Source organism: Garra rufa, chromosome 15, assembly GCF_049309525.1.
Source record: "Garra rufa chromosome 15, GarRuf1.0, whole genome shotgun sequence".
NCBI lineage: Eukaryota > Metazoa > Chordata > Actinopteri > Cypriniformes > Cyprinidae > Garra > Garra rufa.
The window spans coordinates 40,819,041-40,841,777 of NC_133375.1; the positions used below are offsets into that span (position 1 = coordinate 40,819,041).

Below are 22,737 nucleotides of genomic sequence, written 5' to 3' on the forward strand. Positions count from 1 at the left end.
AAAATTACTCTTGTATATCCTGTAAATACTTTTTACTGTATAAATACTGTTTAAGCTCTCCATCGACATGTCGGCGGAATAATGTAACGGAGCGGGGTCACGTGACTCCACAGGTGGTAGTGTTTTTAAAGGGAAAGTAATTGAAATAATTGACCTCAAAAAATTTGATCGATTATAGGTTCTGAATGTCGATTTCGATTACTTTTCGATTAATCGCCCAGCCCTAGGTCAAACACTGGGGTTGGGTATCGTTTGAATTTTATCGATTTCGATTCCACTTATCGATTCCGATTCTTTTCGATTCCCAGTTTCGATTCCAATTTAGTAAAAAAACAACAACAACAACAAACACAAAAGACAAACATTAATATATTAAATTATTCTCGGGTCAATTTTGCAAGGCCCCCCTATGCCGGACATTTCCTCTAAAGGTGTTTATTTTTGAACCTTTTTTATTAAAATTATTTGTTTTGCCTTTTTATTTTTCTCCTGCATGTTATAAAAAAATTCAAACAAACTTTAAATTAAAGCTATACTTTTGAATTTAAAAGAAAACCCTCTGCTCTAACTTTTTAACATGAATATACATATACAGATTTAAAGACATTCTTCACAACTATAGAGTACTCTTTCTTAAGTGACTGAATATCTACTGTTTGCATTTATTATAAAATAAACATATAAATGAAAAATACAGTAAATACATTGTAAATCTGTTTATGCTGGTGCTCATTATGTGCATAAACACCACTGACCCTCACAAGATCCACCTCTATGGGTAAGCATTCATTATTAAAAACTCACAGGACATTCATTTTGAAAACTATGCAAATATTTTGAAATTTCACGCAAAAATACTATGGATCAGAGTCCCGAAAGCATGAATAGTTTGTGAATCAACAGCGGACTTATGCGTGCCTGATGTACGACTCTGATATACAAGAATGAATACATTAGGCACGCGCGAGTTCGTTACTATTACTCTGGTCATCTTTGCCTTTAAATTACCGGGAGGGTTTGTTTCATGCAGCCAAGAGATGAAGAAGATACCTGTCTTCCCGTGGGGGTATAAGTTACTTTTATGTGGGCTTTTGTGGGACGAAATAACAAATTCCTTCTGGAGCGGGCGGGTGCAGGACTAAAAGATGAAGTTTGCGTGCAGCGGTAGATTTGTCTTCGGGTTTTACAAAGAGTAGACACACTTTTAAACGCTTACCGCGATTCATCTTTTCGACTGATGTTTACATTACCACGCGGGAGGTCCTGGCAGATCACTAGATGAAAAAATGCTCCCAGGAATCGAAACGAGGAATCGAAATTTTAATTTTATAACAAGTATCCGATTCTTTATCTTAAGTATCCGATTCCAGTATCGGAATTGATTTTCGATTCCCAACCCTATCAAACTCCCTTTACAAAAAAAAGGTAAAATAGCGATGTAGGGCAATTTTGAAGTTGAAGGAGAAAACGAGATGGGAGGTTTTTGACATATCCTAACTGCCTTGAACCGGAGTGTACTGAGTAGACAAGATGATAATTTGTTAAAATGTAAACATACATTTTTTAAGAAAATTACTGTTCGATTCACTAGACAAGACCCTTATTTCTCGGCTAGGATTGTTTAGAGCCCTTTGAAGCTGCATTTTTAACCCTTTAATCCGTTGAGCACTATTGAGGTCCACTATATGGAGAAAAAATCTGGAATATTTTCCTCAAAAAAACATAATTTCTTTGCGAGAATATCTTGGATAATATAGGGGAGAGTAGATTATCAGGATTTTTTTTATTCTGAAAGTAGAGTAATCCTTTAATAACTGTTCCTGGACTTTTTGTGCAAAATCTAAGATCGTACATTATTGCATAGAAATGTTTTAATAGTACTTCATTTAAAATACATTCATTTTCTGTTTCTAATGTAACTTTTCAGTTGATTTAATAACGTTATTACACATCTTGCTAGACTGTTATGTTGTGATCAGCAGGATTATTACAGTTAACTAAAACTTTAAAAAATTGATATTTTTTTCATAGAAATAAAGCCAAAATAAAACAAATATAAATATTAAATTAAATAATTGTAAATAAAACATGCAAATTAAAGCACTGACATCACTAAAACTAAAATAAATTAAAGCTAAATATAAACATTAAAAAAAAAAACACAAAATGAAAAAGATTAAAGCACATAACGAAATGACTAAAACTGAAAATGTAAAAATAAAAGCTATTTCCAAATATTTACATATATTGTAATAATATATAAATAAAATTAAAATAATACTGGTCAATATTGTTGCATAAAACGCAAAATGAGGATTTTGCATTTATTTGTGCATATCAATCTGATACAATTTGATACAAGATCGTATTAGGCTTTAGTTTGCATCTCATAGGCATTTTTTAGTGATCCTAGTGTTGCTTTAATTTTTCCTGAATTTATATTTTTAATCATTTAAGTAAGTAAAATGATTTACAAATCCTTCATTTACATCATTATTGACATTCTGCATTAAATATAAATAAAAATAAAAAAATTACATAAAAAATGAAATAAAATAAAATAAAAATAAAAAAATGAATTCACACATTTTATGAAAAATTATATTCTATGCAAAAATAGCAACTCACTGAGACTTGCTATTGTTGAGTCTTTGTGGCTGATCCAGAAACAGTCTTTCACACAGCAGCAGGACAGTGCACAGGGCTGTGGGTACAGAAAAGAATTATTATGTATATATACATATATATATACATATATATATATATATATATATATATATATATATATACGAATAATTAAAAAATAATTGTAATACATATGAATTAATCTTATAACAAAATTACTAAAACAAACTAAAATCTAAATGAAAAAAAAAGAGCTAATTAATATTAATAATATAAATGAATACTATAAAAGTACATAAAAAAAAATAAAAAAATAAAAATATAAAATAAAATTTTACTAGACCATTTCATCTCAGTGTAAAATCCTCTAAAATTCAGTGTGGAAAAAATCTGTTAAAAATCTTTAAAGATTTTTTAAAGGAACATTTCACCCAAAAATAATATTTCTGTTATCATTTATTCATGCTTATGTTGTTCCAAACCTGTACGAGTTTTCCTTTAAAAAAAAAAAGCTGGTAACCAAAGAATTGGCGGTGACCATTAATTTTTTTCCCCTTACTATTAAAGTCAATGGCTACCATCAACAATCTTGTTTGCAATAGTCCGATGAAAGAAACTCATACAGGTTTGGAACAAATGACGACAGAAACTTCATTTTTGGTTGAACTATGCTTTTTTTCCTCCAACTGCTTATGGCAAAAAATATACTGGATCTATTTTATAACTGGAGAGTCTCTGACCTTCTTCACTGGCCTGAGAGAGGAACTTCTCAGTAGTGAACAGAGGCTTCTTTTCATCCAGTATCAAGTTCCAGAAGGACGCCAGCTTCGCTTCTGAAAACACAGAGGAACATGAAGATGAAACGTCTCCAGCATGAGACACAGGAGGGTGCTATCAGTCTCTGTGTGAATGCTCACCAGGCACAGAGTCCAGTACAGACAACCGACAGAGCAGCACAGAGGCGGCCACGCCTTCAGACAGCAGTGTATGCTGGGTATTCTGGGCAGCAGCTTTCTCCACAGTCTGGACGAGGAGAGGCAGGAAGTCCACAGCCTGACTGAGAGTGTCGCCTGAAGGGAGACACAAACGCTGTTCATTCTGACTGAACATCAGAAGCAGGAGTAAAAACCTGAACCATCCCAGCAGCCCGACTGACCTTTGAAAGCCCCGATCATGGCCTGGAGATACGCTTGGCGCACAAGGGACGTGGATGTCTTGAGGGTGAAGGCTTTTTTAAACCATTCTCTCAACTCTGAGGGCACGTCCACCGTCAAACGGCTCGTCCACTGAGATAATACAGATACTGCATGCATCAGCGTCCCCTCATGAACTATAAACACACACATACAAGAAAGGAGAGAGAGAAAAACAATCAGCAGATATTAGGTTTATATTCACATTTAAGAAATGTAAGACCATTTAAAACTGTTGCACATCACATTACAAATGTAATGTCAATTTTGCTACAAGAAAAAAAAATAGATTAAGTGTAGGGATGCACCTACTGTCCGTCAACCGAAATTAAAAAAGCCTTAGAAATTATACCAAACAATGACGTGCCGCGATCAAAAAGAGGCGCAAACTAATGCAGCAAACATGTCAGCAGTGTGGAAGCATTTAAAACTGTCAGAGAAAGATGCAAAAATCATTACAAGCACCGACAGCACAAGACTGTTTAATATCGCATTGCATGTCTTCCATGAGAAGAGAAAGGGATGGTTGTGGCTGGTTACTGTATGATGACTGAAATCACGAAATGGCCTTAATCCAATAGTAAATAAACTACAAAATGTTATGGTTTCTAATACACACACAAACTGTATTTATTCTGACAGCGCTGCACTAAAATAATTGTAAAATAAAATAAAAAAGACAAAAATAATGATAATCATTCCAACAGCTCTATTAACACATTTATTATAACATTCTCCTTTGCTGAGCAAGGCTGCATTTATTTGTTCATTAATAACACATGCCTGATTCAAAGAAGGGGGTCTTAAAAATGACCAAAGAATTTTATTTTACTAACTTATTAATTTTAAGTTAAATTGTGCTTTGTTGGTAGGCTATAATGTCTACTAGAATGTTAAAAATGTTCAGTATTAAGTAAATATTTTTAAACTGTTGTTTTTTTTAAAAGCAAGACAAAACTGTAAAAAGCACATTTTGGCTATTTAATTTATGCAATGGTAAAAAAAAAAATTGGCAAAATACATGTGGGAAAAAACATGAAAAACTGTGTTCTGTAATCGGCCTTTGGCCCAGTGTTTTTTTTGTTCGGTTTCGGCCAAGAGTTTTCATTTTGTTGTATCCCTAATTAACTGATTAAATAAACTGGATAAATGAAATGAAAATCTTTATGCATAATTTAAAACAATACATTTGCATGTTTACAGTTCTCTTTAATCTTTTTTAGTAAACGTTTAATTGTCATTGTTTTCACTTTAAAACTATTTAAATTTGACATCTACATTCATGCATTTAGCAGATATTTTTCTTTCTAAAAATGGCTCAATAAACAAGCCCCCTGCTGTTTTCTCACAAATTCCGATTTATGAAAGCAGTCTCAAGCATACATGAAAAATGCATATTTAAAAAGTTATTTTTTAAATGCACTTTATATTAAAAACAGCATGTTTCTCACCTTCCTGTTGCAGGTATGGAATGAACATCACAGCCACACTGGAGCTCAAAGTCTGGGAGGAAGAGCCAGAGACGGCATGATGACTGCAACTTCTGATTCCTGTTTCAAAAACACACAAACCATGCTCAATACAACTGCAGGCAGTTACATGAATGCATAGGACTTGAGAATGAGATTTGCGAGCTATACTGGAGGGAATGATTTTCAAACAAAGCGTTTATACACTTAATAAAGTGGAATGGACAAAACATGGGGTCTTGAGAAACTTTTTTAAAGGTTGAACTTCTTTTGACTTGATGAGCAGTTCCAAAAATGCAGCGTTCATTTTTTGAGATGCTGCAGAAGACGCAAGATGTGACTGCAAGGTTACACGGGAAAATAAGTAAAAAAAAAAAAAAAAAAGCAAATTAGCAGTGGAAACTTTAAGATGCATCCTCGTAAGCTCTAATTGTCTCTAAATAAAAAAGAAAAACTGTATTTTAAACCCTGCCTTAAACAAGCCTATGAGCATATGTGAGAGATACAGAGAGAGATGGACAGAATATTCACCTGAAAGAACGCTCATCTTCTGGGCCACGACAGTGAGCTTCCCCTCTGAGCCTGTGCAAAACAAAAACAAATATTAGCAAAATCCTGTTTGAAAAAGTAAGCTGGATCTGATTATGTGAACGAGATCACTTGCGTTCCACTTGCTAAACCCAATACTTTCTCAGGAGTTTTCCAAGGACTTTCCAGACTGTTGGTTTCAAACCTTATAATTAATATATTCAAATGCTTATTGTTGTACGTTACCTTTGACATGCTCATTTGGAATTTGAAAGACAATTAATACTATGCACTGACTGCCAATGAACTGAACTGAGTTGATAATGACATTCACACTGAACTACAACACTATATCGCTTTCTGTAGAGTTGCTTATAGCCTCTTTTCATAACTGATTAACTTAATGTTAAGCTGCTTTGAAACAATCTGTATTAGTAAACGTAGGGCTGTGCAATTAATCAAATTAATCAATTAATCGCACTGTTCTGGCATGTGCTTCATAAGCACGTAAACCTGAAGTGTGTGCGCTAAAAGCCTGTCAAACAGCGCCTGATTACTGGACTAAGCTATCTTTCGCATCTGATTCGCTAATACTGTCAAAACCACACAAGAATTACATATAAACACAGTTGGTTATGTCTAAAGTGAAAGTAAACAGTTGAGAGAAAAACGGATGCGCTCCTGTAGACTTTAGATGCGTGCAGCTCTTAAAGCAACAGAAATAAACATGCTGCCGATTGTGATTAAAGGGACAGTTCACCGAAACCTCTGTTGTCCCAAACCTATTTTTTTCTTGTGCTAAACACAAAAGAAACAAATTTGAGGAATGTGGAAAAAGGTACAGTAGCTGGTCCCCACTGACTTTGATAGTGGGGAAAAAAATACTAACTGGGGACCCAGCGACTGTTTGGTTACCCACATTATTTAAAAGAAGTTTTATGTTCAACAAGTTTTATGTTTAAAAAATTGAAAGTGAGAAAATGATGAAAGAATTGTAATTTTTGTGTGATGTTAGGCTAATAAAACACAAAGAAAAATCTCTCACTGGTCTTAACTGAAGAGCTTTAATACAGTTGCTTTAACAAGAATCAATGTATAGTTTATGTATATAGTGTTTTATTTTTATATTTGTTAATTCAATTTCTTGAATGCTATTGCTAAATACACCAACTGTACCTGAAAATTAAAGTTTGTTTTATTTGTATATTGTCTGTATTTGTAACAAGTAGCCTATCTTTGTTCTCATTTTTTAATAAAAAAAGATAAAAATGACAGATTTTATCTTTGCTCAATTTGGCCTAAACATCTGCAATTCTTTTTATTTTATATTTTGTTATCATGTAATGCTTCGGTTTTAAAATAGGGGAAAATTTTTGATATATTTTTGCCATTTCACATAAAATGAGTGTTGCTCCCGATTCCGCTTCCTTTGTGCGCTTTTGCTCCTCTATAAAAGCCCAATTTTACATGCAAATGAGTTAAATCAATGTTACATGACTTGCATAAAATGGGATGTGCTTGATTTATTAATGTTTATTTGATTGTGTTTTTAAAAGCATGGAAGAGAATTTACATATTTTAAATTTTTATTAAAACAGTCATAAACATTTTAAAAAAATATATATCTAAGTAAAACCATAATGCATTTAATGAACAACTAACTAGATTGACTAAACCTAACATTAATGAGTAAATGTGATTTTTTTTTGCTTTGAATGTTACCATGTTATTAGCCCTTTTTTTCCAATTACAAAATTGAGAAAAAATATTTTCCCCTTTTTTGGATAAAAACAGACCACAGCATGTTATGAAGCTTTCAGAAAGTTTCACAAAGTCCAATATACTGCTAAACACATCAATTAAGCAGAATAAAGCTATACATTTTTAAATTCACAACTGAAAGTTGCATGTACTTTTATAAGCATTTCTCTGACTTTTCCAGTCACAGAAAACATAATTTTTAAATTCCATGACCACTGAAGCTATGAAAGCATCCACTGACCTCCAAGGATGCCGAAGAGGTGTTTGACGAGGTCCTGGACAGCGCTGGGGTCACTGCACTGCTGGGCCAGATTCTGGAGGGCTGCCACCGCCTGTTCCATCAACTCTGGATTATTGGCCTTCAGCTGACCTGAAACAAATGGAAACAACATTAAACCTGCACACGACACCTCAGATGAACATCAATCATACTGAAGAGCACTCACTGGAGATTCCCTTCCCTATGTCCAGCGCGTACTGGCTGAGATCAAGAGTGAGAGATGCCAACATGCAGGAGACCGCTGGAGGAAAAACAGACAAAAGAGGTGGAAAAGTGATTATGAAACATAATATGTCAGGATTATGGATTGTTGAGAGATTACAAATCAATGCATACAGTAGTAAGTAATAGCTTGGTACAGAAAAAGACTTATTATGTATAACTTTACATATGATAAAAAAACCTTTTCTGGTAATATCTCACTAAACAAATTAAACCTTAAGTGAGTAAGCTTACTACATTAAAATTGTCAAAGCCGAAACAAAATTAAACACTGGGCCGAAGGCTGATTACCGAACACGGTTTTTCGTGTTTTCCCCCCCATGTATTTTGCCATTTTTTTTCATCATGTCTTGCTTAAAAAAAAAAATTACAAAACAACATTTTAAAAATATTTACTAAACACTGAAGATTTTTAACATTCTAGTAGACACTATAGGCTACCAACACAGCACAATTTAACTTAAAATTAATAAGTTAATTAATAAATAAAATAATATTCATTGGCCTTTTTTAAGACCCCCTTCTTGAATCAGGCATGTTTTTAATGTACAAATAAATGCAGCCTTGATGAGCAAAGGAGAATGTTATAATAAATGTATTAATAGAGCTGTTGTAATGATTGTAAGTATTTTTGTCTTTATTTAATTTTACAGAACAACAGTAAAATTACAATGCTAACATTTGTGAATGTTGACTTTTATTCTGGCGAAACCCACAAGACGACCTCAGTACTACTTTTTGCATTACGCTATTTCAGCGCAGATCTTCCTCATGCTTTGGACTTTGAACCCTGGCTAACAAGCTCATTCAGTGCTATCAGAGTACATACAATTCATTCATGTACAGTCGTGGCCAAAAGTTTTGAGAATGACACAAATATTAGTTTTCACAAAGTTTGCTGCTAAACTGCTTTTAGATCTTTGTTTCAGTTGTTTCTGTGATGTACTGAAATATAATTACAAGCACTTCATTCGTTTCAAAGGCTTTTATCGACAATTACATGACATTTATGCAAAGAGTCAGTATTTGCAGTGTTGGCCCTTCTTTTTCAGGACCTCTGCAATTCGACTGGGCATGCTCTCAATCAACTTCTGGGCCAAATCCTGACTGATAGCAACCCATTCTTTCATAATCACTTCTTGGAGTTTGTCAGAATTAGTGGGTTTTTGTTTGTCCACCCGCCTCTTGAGGATTGACCACAAGTTCTCAATGGGATTAAGATCTGGGGAGTTTCCAGGCCATGGACCCAAAATGTCATCGTTTTGGTCCCCGAGCCACTTAGTTATCACTTTTGCCTTATGGCACGGTGCTCCATCGTGCTGGAAAATGCATTGTTCTTCACCAAACTGTTGTTGGATTGTTGGAAGAAGTTGCTGTTGGAGGGTGTTTTGGTACCATTCTTTATTCATGGCTGTGTTTTTGGGCAAAATTGTGAGTGAGCCCACTCCCTTGGATGAGAAGCAACCCCACACATGAATGGTCTCAGGATGCTTTACTGTTGGCATGACACAGGACTGATGGTAGCGCTCACCTTTTCTTCTCCGGACAAGCCTTTTTCCAGATGCCCCAAACAATCGGAAAGAGGCTTCATCGGAGAATATGACTTTGCCCCAGTCCTCAGCAGTCCAGTCGCCATACTTTTTGCAGGAGATCAATCTGTCCCTGATGTTTTTTTGGGAGAGAAGTGGCTTCTTTGCTGCCCTTCTTGACACCAGGCCATCTTCCAAAAGTCTTCGCCTCACTGTGCGTGCAGATGCGCTCACACCTGCCTGCTGCCATTCCTGAGCAAGCTCTGCACTGGTGGCACTCCGATCCCGCACCTGAATCCTCTTTAGGAGACCATCCTGGCACTTGCTGGACTTTCTTGGACGCACTGAAGCCTTCTTAACAAGAATTGAACCTCTTTCCTTGAAGTTCTTGATGATCCTATAAATTGTTGATTTAGGTGCAATCTTAGTAGCCACAATATCCTTGCCTGTGAAGCCATTTTTATGCAACACAATGATGGCTGCACGCATTTCTTTGCAGGTCACCATGGTTAACAATGGAAGAACAATGATTTCAAGCATCACCCTCCTTTTAACATGTCAAGTCTGCCATTCTAACCCAATGATCTCAGCAGGTCCTTTAATGACAGCAATGAAATGCAGTGGAAAGTTTTTTTTCGGGATTAAGTTAATTTTCATGGCAAAGAAGGACTATGCAATTCATCTGATCACTCTTCATAACATTCTGGAGTATATGCAAATTGATATTATAAAAACTTAAGCAGCAACTTTTCCAATTTCCAATATTTATGTAATTCTCAAAACTTTTGGCCACGACTGTATTAGACAACATAAAGTCTATTTACTTAAGGTTTAAGGCCATTTCGCGATTTCAGTCATGATACAGCAACCAGCTGTCAGTGTTTGTAATGATTATTGCATCTTTCTAGGGCAGTTTTAAATGCTTCCACACTGCCAACATGTTTGCTGCATTAGTGCGCACCTCTATTTGATCACGTCACGTCATTGTTCGGTATAATTTATTCAGCCTTTTCGTTTATTTTGAGTTTTTTTTGCTATTTTCGGATGAATAATTTTAGTTGCCGAACAGTCGGTGCACCCCTAATAAAAATGTTGTCTACTTGCACTAAAAGCTGGCAGGTCCAATAAAAAATCTTTAATGGAAAGAGAGGGTCTTGCAAAACATATATGTGATGTGATCTTGGAAAACCCGACGGATGTCGTGCTGGGACGTTTTCAGGAAATTCGAAAAATAGGTTGAATGTTTTTTGTCAAAATTAGGTTTTCATTAAACTCAGGGCTCTACGCTTACTTTTCTTGTTAGGAGCACATTCTAAACAATAATCAAAAAATCTGATAAAAAATTTGCCTTCACATTACGAGGTGATATTTGACTCCTTAAAGTGATTTACAGCGAATTTTAGTTTTTACCTTTACATATGTTTAATGAGACTCAGAGGTGGCATGAGCAATCAAATTCAGAAATTCATGTTGAGATTGTTTTAAATATAACATTTTGAACACAGAAATATTAAATGATTTAAATAACTGAAAAGATCTGCCAGCAGGTGGCGGCAAGACACTGATTTAATTACAGAATCATATTCATTTGATTCGTTCCAACGGCTGGTTCATTCAGGAATAAAGCAAGTGATTGTCTTTATGAATTAGGAATTTAATCATTTCACTAGATTCATGTAAAACGCACGTTCATTTAAAAACGAAACACCGCTGTGTTTGAATGGAGATGTGCAGAGGTTCAGTTGTAACTTGTTTCAGACCATTTTTTGACGACGAAATAGAGCAAAATCAGGCAATAGTGTTATAGTCAGTTTAATAATAACTTCTTGTTTATTTAACTGTTGTATTAAATCAATATCTCATTTACTCCCTACATTTAACTCTCTTAAAAATGATTAAAAGCTGTCACTCATCTTAGTTCACGATCTCTATTATAATCAACAAAGCTTTCTATACTGCAATCAATCTCTTATTTACACTCTCTCTACACTTTGTTTATGAAAGGATTCGTGAGATATGTTTGTGATACATTACTCAACATTGCAAAAACACATAGAAACCTTTGAAGCGCCCCTGAGCGCAAACACAAATATGCTGATCAGGTCAGTCGCACATGGTGCTCCTAAATATTTTTTCATAGTCGTACGCAGTAGTTTTCAGTGGCAAATGCGAGTCAAATGGTCCCGCTGTAGAGCCCTGAAACTATTATTCAAACATCTTGTCTATCATCTCCGAAAATATCCGTGCACTTGTTGAGTGCAGAAAAATAACAGTTTGCTTGTGTAATGACGTAGTATAGCGCTCCTGACTTGACAGACAGCTCTCGTTAAACCTGTGAAGAATATTATACATTTGCTGAATTAAATCTAGGGTGTACTCATTTCTGCAATCCTTCATTTAAACAAAATTGGCTAATTTACTTATCTTGCAGAAAATATTGGCATATAATTTGTTGTTTTTATTAAGTATATGTTCAATACATTAAAATTTGCCATTTTTCCATGAATTATATTAGTGAACATTAAGAAAATACATCTTTTATTTTTATCCAGATGGGTTGTACTCATTTATGCTGTGCACTGTATGTATCACGATAAATCATATTGTGGTAGTTTGCGTGTGACTCACTTTGCATGGAGTTCTCTGGGCTGCGCAGCAGAGCTTTCTGTAATGTGGGCAGCAGTTGCTCCTTAAACTCCACGTGAGACATGTGGCGAAGCATCGAGCCGCTCTTCTCCTGAAAACACATCCAGATTTACGTTTTCTGATTTCGGTACTGCAAAGACTGTTTATTGAACAAAGACAGGTTCTCACCAGGATGTGCTGATGCGGTCTGGTCTTACTCATGAGGACCGTCTTCATGTACAGGTCCAAGAGAGCTGCCTGAAACACAACAGCATTGCTATTGTTAAAACTAAAGTAATAACTATAAGAAAGAAAATCAGCTAAAAATAATTTTTATTCATTACATAAAGCTGAAATAAAATGTGACTTACAGTGCCTTGCAAAAGTATTCATACCCCTTCATTTTTTTCCACGTTTTGTTGCAGCATTATGTTAAACTGCTTTAAATTACTTTTTTTTCCCCACATCAGTCTACATCTCATTCACCATAATGACAAAGCACAAAACAGGTTTGTAACAACTTTGCAAATTTATTAGAAATAAAAAACTGAAAAGATACCGTTGCTTAAGTGTCCATACCCTTTTCTGGGACACTCGAAATTTAGCTCAGGAGCATTCATATTGCTTCTAGATGTTACTACACTTCGAGTGGAGTTAAACTGTGGCAAATTCATTTGAATGAGTATGATTTAGAAAGGCACACGCCTCTCAGAAAAGGTCTAACAGCTGAAAATGCATATCAAAGCATATCAGTCCTGAGGTCAAGATGTCTTGAGAGCCTGTAGAGCTCAGTGACAGACTTGCGTTAAGGCATTGATCTAGGGAAGAGTTCAGAAAAAAATCTGCTGCATTGAAGGTTCACAGAAGCATTATCCATAACGGAAGACGACTGGAACAACTAGGACTCTAGAAAATGTCTGCCAGCCCCCATCCAAGCTGACAGAGCTTGAGAGGTGAAAAGGTGAGGCAAAGAATGGCAGATAATTGCCAAATGCAGATGTGCAAAGCTTGTCACATCATACCCAAAAAGACTTGAGGCTGTAAAGGTGCTTCAACTATGGACTGAGTTAAGGGTATGAATACTTATGCAATGTACTTATTTCAGTGTTTTATTTTTAATAAATTTGTAAGATTTGCAAATCCGGTTTTTGCTTTGTCATTATTATGGCGTATGGAGTGTAAATTGATGTGGGGAAAAACTAATTTAAAGCAGTTTAACATAATGCTGCAACAAAACGTGAAAAAAATTAAGGGGTGTGAATACTTTTGCAAGGCACTGTATTTTCCAGTAAATACAATAATAGCATATAGAAATATACTAAAATAACACTGAAAAAGATGGGTGTGATGAGTTGAGTTTTCCACCTTGTGTTTGTTGATAGTGGTGATGTCTCTCTGCGCAGTGCAGAAATCCACACACAATCCCAGCAGTGGCACAGACACACAGCTCTGATCCAAACTCAGCAGAGTGCTCATGTACTGATCCACCAGACCCGGGTTCTGCAGAAACACAGACCGTTTATGAATATGAAACTATAGGTGCATGTTTTAAAAAGATTACAGAAAGACTTGTTATATTTCATCTGACCAACAGTAAAAAAATTTATTAGACACAAACTTTTACATTTGCAGAGGAAGATTTATGCTAGTGTTCAAATGTTTGGAGTCAGAACAATTTAGAAAATAACAAATTAATGATTTTCTTTAGCAAGGATGCATTAAATTGATCAAAAGTGGTGGCAAAGATATTTTTGTTTCAAGTAAATGCTGTTCTTCTGAACTTTCTATTTATTATAGAATCCAGAAAAACAATGCATCACAGTTTCTATAAAAACAGTTTTCAGCATATTAAGATTTCTAAAGGAAATTTTGAAATCTGGGTGTTATATTAGACAGCAACTTGTCTTTTCAATGGAAAATCATATTTTCCATGTTACAAAAACAGCTTTCTTCTATCTTAGAAACACTGCTAAGCTACGGAACGTTACCCGTTTCTGATGCAGAAAAGTTAGTTCATGCATTCGTGACATCTAGACTGGACTACTGTAATACACTACTAGGTGGTTGTCCCGAAACCACTTGTTCCATTGATCAAGAAAATTTGATCATATAACCCCAATTTTACAATCTATGCACTGGCTACCTATTAGGTTCCGTGTCAGTTACAAAATTTTACTTCTTACCTATAAGGCCCTTAATGGTTTAGCTCCTTAACTAGTCTTCTAGCACGCTACAACCCATCATGCTCCCTAAGGTTGCAAAACTCTGGACTTTTGGTAGTACCTAGGATAGCAAAGTCCACCAAAGGAGGGAGAGCCTTTTTGCATTTGGCTCCCAAACTCTGGAATAGCCTCCCTGATAATGTTAGGAGTTCAGACACATCTCTTTAGCCAAGCATTGGGCTGAACACGTAATTTTTTCTTTGTAGGAAAAGCAGCTACGCTATTTATTTCTCTATTTGTTTCTGTTTCTGTCAATAAACTTAAATTGAATTGAATTGAATTGAATTAAGTGACACTTAAGACTAGTGTAATGATGCTGAAAATTCAGTTTTGATCACAGGAATAAATTACATTTTAACATATATTCATATAGAAAACTGTTATTTTAAATTATAATGACATTATTTCACATTTTTTATTAATTAAACGCAGTGTTGGTGAGCAGAAAAGATTTCTTTCAAAAACATGTGGGAAAAAAAAAAAAATCTTGGTGACCCCAAACTTATAAACGCAGTATAAGAGACATCAGACTGAATAAACTTAGCTTTACCTCCTTCCACAGCTTGTTAAAGCGTTTGCTGATTGACTTGAGAGCGTTCGCTGGGGCTCCGCCCACCGCCTCTGCCAGCAGCAAACTCTGAACCTCAACCTGATTGGAGGAGACACAAAAAGAGAATACGATTAGACAGACTGCATGTAAAGAGCTCAAAACAATAAAAGAAAGTCAAACAGGTTTCGAACAATAGCTAATCTGTAGTATGACTAATAAAGATACTAATGCAGCTATCTGAGTGGCAAAACAACTGACCAGTTTCTTCCAGTTGGCACCTTCTCTCTTGTCTGCAGAGGGGAAGACGGTCCGAACGATCAAGCAGGTCCAGGGCAGGGCGCAGCAGGCTCCTGAAGCTGTGCTCTTCCTGTGGACACGTTTGACATTATATCAGATTATAGACCAGGGATGTTCACATATGATAACTATAAGCGTTTTATTTTCTCCCAAATTCTTTTTATTTTATTTTTTTTTACATTTAATTTTTTTTTATTCCTGTAAATTTAGTAATCACATGTCAAATTCACTAACATCACGGAACTTACACAATTTAACAACAATTTATGGACCCTTTTCACAAGACTGTGGTGAAGCATTTCAACAGTCATCGGCATCGTAATTTTTTTTTATATTTTGATTTTCTAAAAAATGTATGTGCATTTATGACACTATACTCCCCTTTGCATCAAATGACATTTTTGACATCTTTCTCTCTTCTGACTGCTGTTATTAGTCTCTCTCATTTCTTTTTTCTTTTTTTTAAAAAAGATTGCTATTTGAGCAATCGGGAGTGCAAAAAATATATATTCTGGTATTTACTGCTCTCAAAGTTAGCCCGGACATGTGAAAAAGGTCCATTAAAACTTTCAGAAAAATTACATTTTTAGTGCCCTATGAAATACAATTTATTTTTCCAGAATTCAGATTTACTTTTTTCCAAATCCAATTTTTTTCTTTATTTTTCTGGATTCAGTTTAAATTAAATTGTCGCAATCAAATATCATGTCTAATTTAATAAAATCATAAAACATATACAATTCAACAATAATTTATTACAAATGTTTTGAAGGCCCTATGAAATCAATTTTATTTTTCCCAAATGCTGTTATTTTTTTCTAGCCTCTGTTTATATATAACTGCAGTAATCAAATATCACATCAAATTTATTGAAATCATGAAATGTATGCAATTTTACAATTTATTTTAAGGTTAACAAAATTACACTTTTAGGGCCACACAAATTCCAATTTCTTTTTTCCCAAATTCTGTCTTATGCTTCCCAAAATCTGTTTTTTGATTTGTTTTGTATTTTTGATTTACTGTTAAAAAAGTAAAACATGAAAAAAAAATCATTATTATTACTATAGTAGTAGGGCTGCAACAACGAATCGATAAAATCGATAAAAATCGATTACTAAAAGCGTTGGCAACGAATTTCATAATCGATTCGTTGTGTCGCGCGACGCAGAGACATTTGGTTGTTATTATATATATTTAAAAAAAATTGAGCGCAGAGCGGAGTGGACACATTCGGTCTCTCTCCCGCACTGATGCCAGCAGAGTTCGGCACCTCATAAACTGTTTCCATCCAAAAATGCGAATTTAACTTATGCGCAAAACTGGAACATTTGAGCATAAAGCACCGTTTCTACATTATATATATATGCTGCCCCGATTTATATCAAACATGTTTGATATTTAAGCCTACTTTGGCTAGCGTACTTTCACAGCAGCCAATGCTCGATCGCAAAACAGCTGGTGTACGGGTCGTTGGATAGTGGAGATGGAGAAAACTACTTCTATAGTTTTTGTAACACTGTCTGTCTGTATAATGTGTCGAAAACATACCACAACCGTGAGGAGAAAGAGGAGCTCTGCTGAGGTGAAATCGTCTCAGTTTTGAATAGGGCTGTGACGGTGGCACGTTGTTTTTTTATATATAGCCTACACTTCAGTCAGCTAACAAGCAGCCTAAAAACGCTAAAATAAATCAAAGAAATAATATATTTAATTAAGAAAGTAGCCTAAGAATATTATATAGGTTATTAAACAAACATTCCTTGTAAAATTGTCCAACAGCTCATCAATTTTTGGCCGACTGAATTTCCAGTCCGACTGTCTTTTTTTCTCTTTCTCTTCCTCATTACACAGCTGCTGATTTTAATAGCAAAGTGATTACATTTATTTTCGTTCCTTTAGTTTATAAAGTTAATTTAGAGATATATTTGGAACACTTTTTGTTTGTTAAATTCAAGTTTTTGTTTTTTAAAGTTATACTAGCAAACAGCGGCAGACAGATCAAAAGCCTGCTTAATTCATCGCGATTTAAATTAAAATCCATTGATATAAAAAACTTAAACATATCACAATATTAGTTTAATCATTCAATCAATATAAATCCAAAGTTTGTGCGGAGAGAAGCGCGCTTTGCAGCGCATGGAGACGCCAGTGCAATGTGGAATTTTTTGCTCATAAAGGTAAGAGTAATTTACCACCGGGCCGGAACTGTAAAGGGTCTACCTTAGTTTGTGTGTACTAACAGTATCAACAAAATGTGCTCTTAAAGAAAACAAACAGAATACGCTTGATATCTTTGGTTTAAACAGGAGCGCTTCACAATAATTAACCGAAACCCAGGTAATTGCCTCACAAACACAATATCTATAGAAAGCTTTAAATTATTATTTTACTATAAAACGAAATAATTAAAATCGAAAACAAAACTCTTTCATTAGCTAATCCATAAAGATGCATTAGGCATTAATGAGCAGATGGCAGGATCGTCAATTTCATCTTTGCAACACTGAATCAGAAAATACTAGTTTATTAATAAGTAATTCGAATATTTTCTTAATTTTTGCCTTGACACATTCATGGTAATTACTTTTGCTGGGGCTTTGAGGCCAGTTTTGCGTGCATTTGAATGCGGAACTCTTCCAGCTGGTCGCTGCTGATGGCAGGACACTAAACACCGCCATGGCAGAATGAATGTAGCAGAAAGTTAGTCAAGTTATCCCGTTCCAGCGTGCAAAGTCACAAGACTTTTTTAATGCGCACTGAGGAATTTAATTTTAAAAGGCTTCTTGATGGGAAATGCAGCATGTACACCACAGCAAGCCGCTGTCTTGACGGATAGTAATTTTAGTTTATTTAGTCTATATATTTGGCAGATGTAAAGCATACATGTGTATGTTTTTTGTGTTAGTCCATTTTTATTTTATTATTATTATTATTATAACAGTTCAAGGAGCAACATGTTAGTGCACTTTCTAAAGATTTTAGTTCTGTTTTTGAAAAAGGGGTTGTAAATCCCTAGTTTTTTATCAGATTCATCGATTAATCGAAAAAATAATCGACAGATTAATCGATTATTAAAATAATCGTTAGTTGCAGCCCTATATAGTAGTAATGCATTTTTACTATTACTATTCCTTTTAATATCCTTACTATTATTTTAATTACTTTATAATATATTTCTGCCACATTTTTTATTTTGATAGGTTGTCATGAAGACCTTTGAGCATCTGTTTATATACACAACATGACAGTTTTTCTCAAATGAAATGCTGGTGAAGCGACCTTTAATGCAGCTCTGGAGATGAACTTCATGTGTTTATTTGCAGAAAATGCAGACTTCATATGTATATATTTCTATCTTAATATTCCCTGACATCTGATTAAATGTACAGCCTTACTTTTGATTTATTGATTTAAATTTGACCCAATTTCCTGGCATTTCACAATATACAGTAAATTCCATTTCTATGACTGGATTCCACAAATTTGTCCATGTTTTCCACATTCTGGAAATCATAGGGCTTTATATAAGTATGATCACTCACCCAGGCATCACTCCCTTGCTGACCACCCCACAGCTCAGCAGACCGGGAGGGAGGTTAGTCGCAATAGCATCAGGTTGTGATTGAACGAGCACCTCGATGACCGAGAGCAAAGCTCGCCGAGATGCAGCATCCCTGAGAAGAGAAATCAAACCCACCTTCAGTAGATGAACATGCTTTAATGAACGGAGGAGAAGAAATGGCTCACACTCACCTGTATCTGTGCAGGGTGAGATAGAAGAGTTTGCACAGTCCTTTAATAGCTGGCTCAGGAAGATCTGAAAAGAGAATGATTTTTTTTTAAATAAATTAATACTTTCATTCAACTAAGATGCACTAATTTCATCAAAAGACATTCATAATGTTCCAAAAGACTGAACTTTCTGTTCAACAAAGAATCCTGAAAAATTAAATCCTATTTTCCAAAACAATATAAAGCAGCTCAAATGTTTTCAATGCTGATAACAATCAGTAATGTTTCTTCAGCAGCAAATCAGCATTTTAGCTGGAGTAATCATGCTGAAAATTCAGCTTTGATCACAGGAATAAATTACATTTAAAAAACTAAAACTAAAAATACAAAATGAAAAGTTAAACAAAGCTACACAAAAAAAGAAAAATATTTGATTTTAAATATTTTGAGATTTTTTTTTTTAACTCATTTTTTTAAACAAATTATTAGTAAATAAAATAACCAAGCAGTTGACTTTTATAAAGCTTTTTAGCAATCAAAATTAGAGGCAACATTTATAAAATAAAATAAAATAACATAACATTTAAAATATAAATCTATATAAAAAAAAAATTAGAGACAACATTTATAAAATAAAAAACAGAAAAAAGTAAAACTAAAAAAAGCTACAGCAAAAAATTAAATAAATATTTTATTTGTCAACCGGCCTGTAAATAGCAGGTATTATAAGTATGTCATTCTTTGACACTTTTTTTTAAACAAATTATCAGTAAATAAAATAACCCAAAAAAATATTTAAGCTGTCCTTAATTCCTTTTATAAAGCTTTTTAGCAATCAAAATTAGAGGCAACATTTATAAAATGAAATAAAATAACATTTAAAATATAAATCTATTAAAATAGAAAATTAGAGACAACATTTATAAAATAAACAGAAAAAAATTAAAACTGTAAAAAAAGCTACACCAAAACAAAAAAGATTTTATTTGTCAACAGGCCTGTAAATAACAGGTATTATCAATATTTCATTCTTTTTTTTAATTTATTTACTTTTTTTTTTTTTTTTTTTTTTTTTTTTTTTACAAATTATCAGTAAATAAAATAACCCCAAAAAAATATTTAAGCTGTCCTTAATTCATTTTATAAAGCTTTTTAGCAATCAAAATTAGAGGCAACATTTATAAAATGAAATAAAATAACATTTAAAATATAAATCTATTAAAATAGAAAATTAGAGACAACATTTATAAAATAAACAGAAAAAAATTAAAACTGTAAAAAAAGCTACACCAAAACAAAAAAGATTTTATTTGTCAACAGGCCTGTAAATAACAGGTATTATCAATATTTCATTCTTTTTTTTAATTTATTTACTTTTTTTTTTTCATTTTTTTTTTTTTTTTTTTTTTACAAATTATCAGTAAATAAAATAACCCAAAAAAAATATTTAAGCTGTCCTTAATTCATTTTATAAAGCTTTTTAGCAATCAAAATTAGAGGCAACATTTATAAAATAAAATAAAATTCAAAATATAAATCTATTAAAATAAAAAAATTAGAGACAACATTTATAAAATAAAACCGAAAAAAGTAAAACTGTAAAAAAAAAAAAGCTAGACCAAAAAAAAGATACAGGCCTGTAAATAACAGGTATTATAAGTATGCCATTCTTTTTTTTTATTTTTTTTATTTTACAAATTATCAGTAAATAAAATAACCAAAAAATATTTAAGCTGTCCTTAATTCCTTTTAGAAAGCTTTTTAGCAATCAAAATTAGAGACAACAGTTTAAATAAATTAAATAATTTACATTTTTTTAAACATATTCAAATAGAAAACATTTATTTTAAATTGTAAAAATATATTCAGTTTCTACTCTATTTTTGATCAAATAAATGCAGCCTTGGAAAACAGAAGACACTTCTTTCAAAAACAGTAAAAAAAAAGGTAGTGCATGACTACCTGAACAAGTCATATAACCCACTGTTATAACCCTTTAACAGTGTTTTTGTCACTGTAATACTCTTCATAATGTCAAAATTGTATGTTTCACAGAACACAGAACATGTCATATTATTTCTTTAGTCAGTTTCAACAGCAGGCTGATAAACTCACCCTTTCCTTTCACACATTCCTTCAATTCTCCAAGAATTTCTTTGCGCTCTTTAACGCTTGATGACGTGACTTTCACAGCGAATCTCTTCAGTGTGTCTGAAACCTGCCCCTAAAAACAAAAAATAACACCCATCAGATGCCGGTAACTACGGTAAACCCTCAGAGCCAAACAAATCAAAATATGGATATAATATCACATTATGAGCAAACAGGTTTTCAATTAAGTCTGGGTTTGTTTACAGCATCTTAAGCACAACTTACTAAAGTTGCCACAATATCACTTCATTTATTGTTGTTATAATAAAGCATATCAGTCACCACCACTCTCATTAAACAACATAATTAAAAAAAATGACTGACTGACTGCATGATATACTGACAAAAGGATAGTCATTCATTATGGTTTTACATTAGTTCAGACATAAATTATTATCATAGTACATTTTCATAATAACGATCTCTTTACACAAAATACAGTGAGGTATTCAGTTTTATGTAACACAGCGTTTAAGGCTACCCTGCTATATTTCCTAAAACATAGTTTTACAATGATAACGTGTCCAGAAACATGCTACTTCTAGCACTTTCTTGTTAGAGTCTGAAGTAAATGTGTGTTTGATATCAGCAGACACGTTTAAAACAGTCACGTTCTCCTCCAAATTAAAGTAAAATCATCATAGATGTGTGTGTTGTGCAACTGTAGCATCATTAATGGTCAGTTTATCATTATTAATGGACATTATTAACACATTCACGCACTAGCGCGCACACAGCGCTTTCTGGTGTATGTGAACATCACACGCTCGCAAATCTCGCATCATCTTCTTTGAAAACTCAAAAGAAAGTGGAGAGATACAGAAGAAAAGTTAGTGTTTTAATGTTCATGCAGCAGCGGATCAAATCACACCAACCTGCGTGTCCGCCGCCATCTTGCCGGCCTCGATCTGGAAAGGATTTAAGTCGTCACTTCCGGAGTCATTACCGTTCTCGGCCACGTGCTTCTCCGGACTTGAGTTTGTATTTTCTCCGTAGCGCTTCTAGAGGGCGCCGGTCAGCACTGGTCATATATTACTAATAAAATAAAATAACCAAAAATGTAAAGTATATTTATAAAGTTTTTAGCAATCCAAATTAGAGGCAACATTTATAAACAAAATTTATAAAATAAACAATTCAGAAAAAAAGCCACACAAAACAAAGATTTTATTTGTCAACAGGCCTACCTTAGGTATTTTAAGTATATACGTTTTTTTTACTTACTTTTTAAAACAAATTATCTGTAAATAAAACAACTAAAATATTATATAAGCTGTCTTTAATTCCTTTTATAATGCTTTTTAACAATCAAAATTAGACATTTAAGAAAGAAAATAAAATGTCAAACATAAAGCTATTAAATAATAATAATAATAATAATAAAAAAATAACCCGAAACATAAAATAAAATATGAAATGAAAGTGGGGGAAAAAAAAGAAAGAAATAGATCAATAAATCTAATAAATTAAAAGATAAATCAATTAAAACTAAAAATTAGAGACATTTATAAAATAAACCGAAAAATAAAATATAAATAAAATAAAAAATT

At 33.5% G+C, this 22,737-nt stretch overlaps 1 protein-coding gene across 1 annotated transcript in view; it reads right to left on the reverse strand.

Moving 5' to 3' along the window:
- The window catches only part of gcn1 (GCN1 activator of EIF2AK4), a 76,281-nt gene extending 54,197 nt beyond the window's left edge, over positions 1-22,084 (reverse strand). The window contains exons 1-17 of the mRNA XM_073819894.1: positions 22,063-22,084; positions 21,152-21,260; positions 19,058-19,121; positions 18,847-18,978; positions 15,263-15,371; positions 15,005-15,103; positions 13,598-13,732; positions 12,422-12,490; positions 12,236-12,344; positions 8,023-8,097; positions 7,818-7,946; positions 5,819-5,869; positions 5,270-5,368; positions 3,782-3,955; positions 3,543-3,695; positions 3,366-3,458; positions 2,629-2,704 (exon numbers count right to left, since the gene is read on the reverse strand). Coding sequence (XP_073675995.1) covers positions 2,629-2,704; positions 3,366-3,458; positions 3,543-3,695; positions 3,782-3,955; positions 5,270-5,368; positions 5,819-5,869; positions 7,818-7,946; positions 8,023-8,097; positions 12,236-12,344; positions 12,422-12,490; positions 13,598-13,732; positions 15,005-15,103; positions 15,263-15,371; positions 18,847-18,978; positions 19,058-19,121; positions 21,152-21,260; positions 22,063-22,080 — 1,694 coding nt within the window. The 5' untranslated portion in view covers positions 22,081-22,084. The remainder of the gene's footprint in view (positions 1-2,628; positions 2,705-3,365; positions 3,459-3,542; positions 3,696-3,781; positions 3,956-5,269; positions 5,369-5,818; positions 5,870-7,817; positions 7,947-8,022; positions 8,098-12,235; positions 12,345-12,421; positions 12,491-13,597; positions 13,733-15,004; positions 15,104-15,262; positions 15,372-18,846; positions 18,979-19,057; positions 19,122-21,151; positions 21,261-22,062) is intronic.
- Positions 22,085-22,737: the final 653 nt, after the last annotated feature.